Raw genomic sequence first — 10,752 nt, 5'->3', positions numbered from 1 at the left:
TATATATATATATATATATATATATATATATATATATATATATATACACACACACACACTAAAATAAACTACTACTTACTACTTGTACTACTATTCCTACTTTGTGGATTTTCACTTATCGCAGGGCTTCAGGGTACGGATCCCCCGTGATAAACGACAGACTACTGTACATATAGAGCTGGGCGATATGGACCAAAATTAGTATCTCAATATTTTTTGATAAATCGCGATATACTATATATATTTCGGTATTTTTCTTTCCATAAAGTAATAACAAAAATGTATTTCTGAGTCAAAGCTTTGTCCCAGTTGTCACACAGGTACATGAATTAACAAACAGCTGTAACTCTACAAAACAAATGTCTAAAAATAAACTATTTACATATATTAGTTTATTTTTATACATTTATTTATATATTAAATAATAATCCTCTTCAGCTGGGGGCAGCTGTGGCTGAGAGACTAGAGCAGTCATCCTCCAATGGGAAAGTTGTGGGTTCAATTCCACCAGCAGTCACATGCTGAAGTGTCCCTGGGCCAGACACTGAACCCCTCATTGCCTCTGTGTGTCCCATCAGTGCATGAATGTGATAAAGCACTGATTAATCTTTGTAGAGATCTAAGAGCGTATGAATGTGATCTAAAGCTTTATTATTTGTAGAGCTCTAGTAGAGTGCATGAATGGGTAAATGAGGACACAGATTGTGGAGTAAAGAGTTTTGAGTGTCTTGATAAGATAGAAAGGAGCTGTATAAGTACAGTCCAGCTGTGCCGCCTTCACGTCAGTTAGCCTGTGTGAACTGCTGTAAAGTGAGCCTCCACTCAGAACCGTGAAGCTGCAGCTCCGAGTGGTTTTTCAGCCTGCTTGCTTAAAACAAACCACAGGTCAGAACTCATTTAGTCGTGCTGTACCTTATCAGAGAAACAGAGAGAGGTGGCAACAGTAATAAATCAGCAGTTTATCTATCGCTAGACACGGTCCCAGTCTCAGCTGTGGAACAAGACGGTTAAAGCGTTAGTCGTCTTGTTAGCTGCTAAGGACCGTGTCTTGTGTGGGATTAACTAAGACTAACGATCCTCTATTGTGAAGAGTGAGAGGTCAATCTGCATGTGTCAATCTGCATTATGCAAGCTTACATAACACCTCTGCTTTATAACTTGTATCCCACACTCCGTGTTCTTTGAATTGAGAAAGCTCCTCGGATGAGAAGCGTAACGTCAGTTACAAATAAAGTCCAGTTGTTTTGTTCTTAAACTTTTTTTGGATTTACCATGTCCTGGATGATTGAGAATCTTCATCGACCTAGCATTAGTAAAGTACGACAAAGCCATTAATCTCGGGGAAACGCCGATTTATTTATTTATCTAAACAAACAGTAAATCATCAACAAACCTCAATGGTAGACGTTTTCAGCAGGGCAATCTGGTCTTCTCGTGTTAGTTCTAGGAAACCAGGTAGCTGCTTGGCAAAATCCACAATCTCCTGAACGGACATGATTGCGAGCTCTGTGAAGTGAGCGAAACGTTGCTGACGCACTTCTCGATTCTGCGGGTCCTGATTCTGTGGCCACGGCTGTAAAAAAATTTAGTAGCCATCAGATAGGACTGACCTAAGGGTTTCAAACAGCGTCAACATTTGAGGACAAACTGCATGGAGAAACTTTTCTTTTACCGTCACTTTTGGTCGATCAAGGAAAGACCTCTTGTTGCACTGCTTCTGCATGGCTACCAGCTTCTCAATCATCTCCTGCTGGTGTGGCTCAAGCGTGGCCACTTCTTGTGGAGGGGTGGGCGTGACTACTGTAGATGTGTGGGCCGTTTCCTCTTCCTGCTGCTTTTTGAACTTTTTTAGTCGGATTTGTTCCTCGGAAAGCACACCTGAAGGGCATATGGGATGCATACATCATGACTGAAGCTCAACCTGTGTGTCAAAGGTTTGATGTTTATCACAGTTTTCCAAGAAGCTCTAAAAACACAGTGCAAGTTTTCTCCATTTTGGATTCATTCAGTACGCAGAAACTCACACTGCCCCAGCATGCCTGCCTCCCGACACTTGCGCAGGCGGCACTGCTGGCACTTGCGGCGCATGTACATGTCCATTTCACAGCGACCATTGTTCTTGCACGAGTACTGTGCACTTTTAATGATGCTGCGTCGAAAGAAGCCCTTGCAGCCTTCACAACTCAACACGTTGTAGTGGAAACCCGAGGCCTTGTCACCGCACACGCTACACACCTCGTTGCCCATCATCTTTGGGGCGGGCCCCTTTTTCCTCTTCAATGGCTGACCATCTGCAGAAAAAAAAAAAAAAAAAAAACTTTTATAAACTTGATGACTAATAACAGAGCTTGAACAGCTGTAACGTTACAAAACATTCAGTGTAGTCCATTTTTTACAGTAATTTTTATTTTTGAGGGGAAAAAGCCAAAAAATGTAATACTCCTGAAACAAGTACTTTTATTTCATTAAAAGAAGAACTGTTTCATCAGTCTCATCTCAAACATGTGAAAAACTTGAAAAATAAAATGAGTGGATTGTTTAAATGATTTACAGCTCCTCGAACTGATGAAGTCCTTTGGATGAAGGACAAAACGTCAAAAAAAAAAAAAAAGTCCATATGACCTGACTGAGCTTTGTAGGATTTTAAACATTCATTCTCACCCTTTACACACTCAATTTGAGAATTTCTGAAAAGACGCATGAGCAAAATCCTCTCTTAGGAGTTTACACAGTCAACTCCATAGTCATTCAACATTTTCAAACAAGTGCATCAATATTTGGCTGCAAGATCCAGTTCCTGCTCAAATTCAAACTTTAAATTGGATGAATTTGCTGAAGGGAGTTCTGAAGATGCAGTAACTACAGGGCTTTGCACAACTTGAAGTTTAAAGAAAGGAGTCCTGGAGAACATCTAAGAAGACGCAAGACAAAATGTAGACAGGAAGGTGAGGAAATATGATTTTTTTTAAAGAACATCAAGAATGGGAGATGTTCTTAACTATGTTTCTTATAATCACAAGTATCTCAATGCATTTAAAATATCAGCAAGTGTGGACAAACTATCAGCAGAAATGAGTGAAGTTGCAGCTCCTCATCAGTGCACACAACATAAATGTTCCAGAAAACACGCTCATGTACTGTACTGTCGGATGCAGTGATCTTTCAGATGTGTAATTAAGAAGTCATCTGTAACGTCACTTAATGAATGGACTGGAAAATATCTGCAAATACTGAAAATCATTCGTGTCTGCAGTTGCAATTAGGAACATCCAAAGGTTTTGACGCAAGTATGACGTTTGTGCAATACCTGATGAACAAATGAGTGTGCTGATAATGGTTTCTGCAGTCTTGTGTACATATTTTCTATTGCTTTGGTGACACTACAAATACACCTAAATATGTAAAATGTTATTAGTAACATAGTAAGTTGCCACAGCAAAAAGTGCCCATGTATTTAATCACCTGCAGCCGGAGGCAAAGGGCAATAACATTGTTATTTGTGTGCTTGTTCATTTATCTCCCATGTTGTTAAAATATGCACATCTTGAAGCCCTGTATGTACAGACTTTAAATAAACTCAGAAAGTTATCACTGGATGTTTATCTACACAGGATTACATTCTGGAGTCACCCCAAGTAGGGCTGGGCGACGTATCGAATGTACCTGATGTATTGAGTTTTTCTATTCATGATGGTTACAATGGCTCTATCGCAACCATCCAGTATTTGTAGACTTGAAAATCCGTGTGTTCTTTTTCTCTCGTCTGCACCAACTTCACAGAGCCCCTCCTTCTCCCTCACTGAATACAAACACAGCCCCTCACCTGCTGCTTCACACACGCCAACGTCATGAAGGTGGCCAACTGAAGAGGATTATTATTTAATATATGTAAATAGTTTATTTTTTAGACATTTATTTTGTACAGTTACAACTGTTTGCTAATAAATGTGCTTGTGTGACAAATGGGACAAAGTTTTGACTCATAAATATATTTTTGTTATTACTTTATGGAAAGAAAAAAAAGATAGTATATTGAGCTTTATCTTAAAAATATCGAGATATTAATTTTGGTCCATATCGCACAGCCCCAACCCCAAGTGAAGATGGTTGCCAAAGCTATGCAGATGACTACACCCCAGTCCATGTTACGGATGATGATTTAAAGTTTAATGCAATTATATATTTTAAACTGATTATTTAAAATATAAAAGTTGGCAAGTGATAAGCATTCCTTAAAAAAATTCTAGACCTTGTTTTGTTGTAAAGCTGGTGTTTCATTAGTGGCATGAACTATGCTGCTTTTACTTCTGCATCCAAGCTTTTGTTTTTACTGTTCAAGTTTTTCCATGTCCTAGATGACTGAGAATTTACACCAACTTATTATTACCAGTATTATTAGACCTATTAGTTCAAACATGGTGTTGGATAATTTCACTATTAATGTTTGTTTCTACATTCAGTACCGCTCCAGTTCCAGAAATTCAATTCTGCGATGAAGTTTCAAAATTAAAAGTAAGCACCGTCCAAAACAAGCATGTCAGATGATAAACGAGTTGGCTTCGATTTACAGTAACTTCAGAAATTATACATGCTAACAGGTGTAGCATCCATGTTTACTTCTGTAAACACAGCATGCTGCACGTGACGTCACGCCTTGGTCTGGGGATGCGGGTCACTTCAGGGTCAGAAACTGTTCACACTGCAGTCTGATGGAGGTTGTGGAGGTAAATTATGTGAACAACAACACAAAAACATTGGCTCTGAGCAAAAAATCAGAATTGAGCATTTATACCTGCAGTGTGAACGTAACCAGAGTTTGGTGACAAAACAGAAAGTTGAAAAATCTTCTGAACCGCTGCATGTTTGAAGTGACATCTAACTGTGTGCTGTGTTTGTGAATGAGCTCGATTAGCAACATCATTGCAACACATCCACCCCTACTTGGCAATCCAAACAACTATTAACTTTTTTTGTAAATAATTTACTTCTCATATTTGCCCATATTTTTCTGAATATATCACTGCAGCTTTTGAGCCAGACTTTAAAAAACACAACAAACAGTAGCTAATAAGTACCAGTAAGTTTCTTTCGGCTGTTCCCTTCTGCAGGGGGTTGCCACAGCAAGCGAACCGATGAATAATAATTTTAAACATTTATTTTTCATAGTATTCGTTTTATGTCTCACATTTTGGGAACGCCATCAGAAGCTACAATTATATTACACCAGCCAGGATTGGCTGGAAATAAGCCAGTCGGTGTCGAGGAGGGCAGGGTCCCTCCCCTTATGTCCAGGGATGTTGCTACACTGACAGACTATTAAAAAATGTCTTCTCGAAAAAAGTTCCCACCAGCTCTCTCAAGGTACTCTCTCAGAGCTGAACTGTCCATAGACGCATGTGCACCCTCGGTCGCTGGGTGCTTTTTGGTCAGCACAGCACCACAGGGTATTTATGCATCAGTAGCAATACAGCTGAGAAAGTAGAAATATTAAAAAAAAACAAACAAACCAACAAAAGCTAAACACGCATCTCGACATATGTAGGCTGTTCCCAAGAGTAGCAATACTCCCGTTGTTTCAGCAACCACTGGGTCCATCAAATCAGCTGATCAGATGATAATCAGTTATCAATACACCCGCCTTGCACTAAGTTCTCTTGGTGAGCTTGCTCCCAAACTGCTTTTGAGCCTAAAGTGTTAGGATCCTACTCCAATTGAGTTTGCAGCTTTCAATCCAATCTCCTCTCCCTTCTGAGGAGCAAAGAGGTTACACTACCTCTGCCCAGTACGAGCTTTATGCATCTACGTGGACAGGAAGTGTTAGGAAGAGAAGAAATAATTTGGCTAAGAAAAATATTGGGAAGCCAGTAAACAAAACAGTGGCTTTAGCGTACAATTCAAAAGCACTGCAGCCTGCAGAGGGCCTGCGTGCCCAATCTACTAGGAGTTTAAGCTCTTCATGGGTCCTGCAGGAAATGTGTGCAGCAGCAAGCTGGACATCCTCTCACACGTCTGCAAGATTTTACAAACTTGATGCCACAGCATCATTGGCTCATTCAGTACTTACTGTAGCACCTAGTGCACAGGAGAATTGAAAAATCAGTGCACTGAACAGCTGGCGCACACCGTGAAATCTGCTGATCCTCTGGATCAGGTGGAATTAAAGGTAACAGCACTGAAAACAGCCCTTTTACTGGCACTTGTCTCTACTAAGCGTGGGCCACAGGTGAAATTCACACTATGGGAGTCATCTTACAAGAATTAGTATATTTATGTTCCTAATGTGAGACATGCAATGAATACTATGAAAGAGAATTTTAGGTTACTGTTGTAACCTCGGTTCTCTGAGAAGCATGAGTGAGTGTCTCACCAAGTCACCCTCCTTTATCTGACGATGTGAGGAAGAGGTGAACATTTTTGAATAAGCTGTCAGTGCAGCATCAGCCCTATACATAGAGGGAGGGCCCCCTCCTTGACACTGACCGGCTTATTTCCAGCCAATCCTGGCTGGTGTATTGTAATAGGAGCTGATGATGTCACATCGAGGGAGTACCCAATGTGAGACACTCACTCCTGCTATTCAGAAAGCCGGGGTTATGACCGTAACCTAAAGGTTTCCAAACAACCAGCCTTGACCTGCTATAGACAAAAACACAGCCGTTGCTGAGACACACTTTTTGGACAATGTCCCGCCTTTTCTGAGCTCAACCCAGACACGACTGCTGATTGTTTCCATGTTTCCAGTTGTGAAAGAGCACACATCCTGCAGAGAGCCTCCTGCTGTGCAGTGGATGTGTGAAAATAAAACAGGACACAAAACAGCTACAGATGGATCAGGATGAGCAAGACAAATGTGGCCAAATGGCAGAGACATGTCTGAGACTGTGACACATTTAACATGTACACACTAAAATAAAATTAACAAAACAACCCAAAAAAAAAAAAAAAACAGGTCAATCTTGTCAGCAGAAGTTGTCACTCCAGTTGTATTGTAAAGACAGCCATCACTGATCTGAGCAAGAAACACAGGGGTGCAGGGATGTTTTTACCACATGCTCCTCCATACTGTATAGCTAGGGGTTAACATACGGAAAATACACAGAAATACTTGTAGTACTTTTCTCTCACCTATACTGCTTGATGCATCAGCTGCTGTTGGATCCTGCTTGATGCCGTTCGGCTCCACCGGCAGAGGGCTGCCCATCTCAGTATGTGGGGGGACGGGGAAGTCATCTGGCTGGGAGAGGTCGGTCAGTGACAGCAGGCCATCAGGCTTCATTGTGGTGCCTCCACTGCTCTCCTGAACCATGCGGTCCAGCTGCAGCTCAGAGGCCCCGTTGAACACCTTACTCTCATCTGAACAAGGAGAAACAAACGGACTCAAAACAAAGACTCATTGTTCAGCGCTGCTCTCACTCCCCTTATCTGTTATAACAGGTGTCCTGAGTAAACATCTGACAAACATTTACAAACTGATACAATAATACAAAGAACAGATACCTACTTTGAAAATGCTGAATTCTACATTAAAAATACTTTTTTATAGAGGCTTTTAAATACACATCACGTATATGCATATACATATACACAAACAATTCAATTCAGTTTATTTCTATAGTTCCAAGTCACAACAGAAGTCGTCTCAGGGCACTGAACAGAAACATTCATGTATAAAAATAATAATTTAACATTATTTATCTGAGGAGCAGACGCTTTGAGTTTAACTTCATCACTGAACTTTCATCTTGAGCAAACATGAAGGCGACAGTGGAAAGGAAAAACTCCCTCATGAGGAAGAAACCTTTAGCAGAACCAGGCTCAGGACAAGTGTCCCATCTGTTTCAACCAGCTGGGTTTGAGAGGAACAGATACACAATGGCAGGTTGAGAATCACATGTTAAGATAGAAATAATAGTAAATGACAACTATTAATTTTAACAATTCATTTAAGGAAATTAGATCAATTTGTCTTCCAGTAGTCTAAGCCTATAGCAGCATAAACAAGCCAACCCTAACTGTAGGATTTATCGAAAAGGAAAGTCTTTAGTCCAGTCTTAAAACTGGACAATGTGTCAGCCTCATGGACAGAAACTGGAAGTTGGTTCCACAAAAGTGATAATAACTAAAAGATCTGCCTCCCATTCTGCTTTTGGAAACTCTAGGAACCACAAGTAAACCTTCAATCTGAGAGCAATGTGCTCTGTTAGGAAAATACAGAACAATAAGATCTGTCAGACATTTTTTTCAGACTGTCATACAACAACAAAGTGTCTTCAGTCAGAGGCTTCTTCAAATCCGTTGTAGGACAGATCGCTACAAGAGATCCTTCCTGCCCACAGCCATCAGCATCTAGAACAACTCTTAAATGAAACCAGGATGATGAGTTACAACAACAATTAATTTCCCTCTGGGATTAATAAAGTATTTTTGAATTGAATTTGAATTAATATAAGATGGAGCTAGGTTGTTGAGAGCTTTGTAGATTAAGAGTAAGATTAGGAATTCAATTCAGGACTTGACAGGGAACCAGTGGAGAGAAGCTAAAACTGCAGAGAGATGATCTCTTCTATCAACTCCACTTAAGACTCTGGCAGCAACGTTTTGGATCAACTGAAGACTTTTTAAAGAAGTACTTTACACATGCACATATTTACACATACATACACACACATAAATATAGATAAATATATATTCTTCTCACCATGACCAACATCTGGGATATCAGTCACAGGCAATGTGGACATCTTCTGCACAGAAGCTTGTCATTACGAAATCAACGTGCTCCTGTGGAATGAAAATATTATCAGTTACCATGATGGGATTATATTGTACACAGATGATTAAAAACATGAAAAACACCACCAGAAATATCTAGCCAAGTCAGGTTTTCCATAGATGACAGAAATGGATTCTAAAGACTGTAGAGGTGTGTGGGTCAGCCTGGGTCCTGTTTGATCACAGGTTTAACTTTTGAAAACCGTCTCGTTCAGTCAGTGTGCTTCCTTGTCATGCATACCGTCAGTCAACAAGACGCACAAGATCTTCAACGAAAAGATGGACGGACAATACACACAGATCATGATATTCACCTTTGTCTGCTTCAGCATTCCTTAAAGGAATGCACATCGCTTGCCTTCGTGGATTCTCAAGTATTTACGAAATATTTAGTTTGATCTGTTAGCCCTTGGACTGTGCGTTGAGAATGCCTCTCACAAGCACACCAAAGGTTAGCTGTAATAAAAACTTTGAGTCGTTTGCCTTCTTGTTAAAGCTGACTAGTGGTGGTGGGCACCAAGAACCACATTGACTCCAAAACTCAATCACTTCTGTAAAGAGTTTAGTTCAGTAGAGGCAAATCCATAGATTATTTGCTGAAAATGTCACTACAATCTGTTTAGTAGCTTGTGAGATATTCTGCAAACAGAATACACACATTCACAGCACTCTATGACAACATGAGATTATAACTGAACATACTGCAACAAACAGGGCAGGAGTGCCAAGCCTCCATCAGACTCAGCATCAGAACAATGTTGCACAGCATCAGTAAGTTCTTAGAAAGATTAGAGGCGTATTCAGACGAACACAGAATACTTGAGTGTGTAAAACAAAACCAAGTGGACGTGAATGCAGAAATGAAAGTCTGTCATGTGCTGCAGGGGGGATCCATTTCAGGAAACTGATTCAGCAGTCTCACCAGCACAGTTCTTGGCTATTCTTAACCAGCCTGCGGGTGGAAAATCACTCCGGAGACAAGCCGTTTGAAAACTGTAAAAAATAAATCTCACTTTTTGCTTGAATACACTAAAAACAACCAGAACATATGCGACACATTATCTGACGCATCATAACTAACAGCTAGCTGTATTAAGTCCACTTACCTAAATTAACTCTTATGAGTGATGCATAACTGAAGAATGTTTTTGTGAACAATGTATAGACATGTAAATGAAACGATACTGGATCATTTAAGAATCTCACACAGACACTAAAACAGTCCATACATGCTTAATTATTTTTTTAAATAACGTTTACAAACTAAAAACTTACTGAAGTGACATTTCGGTCATCTTATATTAAATCATATCCATCCTGTTCAAACATGACAATATGAAATGTCTTTTGTTTTACTTCTTGGTTAATCTCTACGCAGAGGGTGAATTTATCAGAAACTACAACAGCAACAGTCGACCAAAAGTCGAGGCAGTGAGCCTCTAACCCGGACTTTCTGCCCAGTTCCTGATTTATTTATTTATGGTTATAATTTTATAGGAACAAAGCCCTCCTCCCTGCATGTTCACAAAATACCAAAGGGATGTGAAGATAGTTCTGCCATTAATATAAGGGCCCAGTAAGACCTACACAGACTGTGATAATAAGGACCACAAAAGCATTTCTTATATTCCCAATTAAAGCAGGAACATTAAATACATAACGTTTAGATTTAATCTTTAGGAAGTTTTAAGAAAAGTCCATAAATAAACCAGTTCAGTGAAGCAAATACTTCCACTGTACACAGACGGTGTAACTTAATGAAAAGCCCCCACTGATAAACTTTAAAGTCCAGAGTAGATGTTACTGAGCCCAACTGTAGAAGAGAAAACTAATGATGAAAGTAATGTTTTATTATAGAGAAGATTTGAACTAATGGAAGTTGTGTTTATGTGTTAATGACTATAGCTGCACTAAACTGGTGAACATTTTAAAAATGAACCATATATATATATATATATATATATATATATATATGTATAT

At 39.6% G+C, this 10,752-nt stretch overlaps 1 protein-coding gene across 1 annotated transcript in view; it reads right to left on the bottom strand.

Moving 5' to 3' along the window:
* nr1h3 (nuclear receptor subfamily 1, group H, member 3) overlaps window positions 1-10,752 on the bottom strand; it is an 18,364-nt gene that overhangs the window by 7,267 nt on the left and 345 nt on the right. Inside the window, exons 2-6 of the mRNA XM_037697683.1 lie at window positions 8,699-8,781; window positions 7,126-7,353; window positions 2,025-2,291; window positions 1,673-1,878; window positions 1,394-1,573 (exon numbers count right to left, since the gene is read on the bottom strand). Of these exons, the coding sequence (XP_037553611.1) occupies window positions 1,394-1,573; window positions 1,673-1,878; window positions 2,025-2,291; window positions 7,126-7,353; window positions 8,699-8,741 (924 nt within the window). The 5' untranslated portion in view covers window positions 8,742-8,781. The remainder of the gene's footprint in view (window positions 1-1,393; window positions 1,574-1,672; window positions 1,879-2,024; window positions 2,292-7,125; window positions 7,354-8,698; window positions 8,782-10,752) is intronic.

Source organism: Nematolebias whitei, chromosome 2, assembly GCF_014905685.2.
Source record: "Nematolebias whitei isolate Nwh7 chromosome 2, NemWhi1, whole genome shotgun sequence".
In the NCBI taxonomy this organism is placed as follows: domain Eukaryota; kingdom Metazoa; phylum Chordata; class Actinopteri; order Cyprinodontiformes; family Rivulidae; genus Nematolebias; species Nematolebias whitei.
The sequence above is the reverse complement of the archived record's forward strand: the minus strand, read 5'-3'. Positions and strand labels throughout refer to the sequence as shown.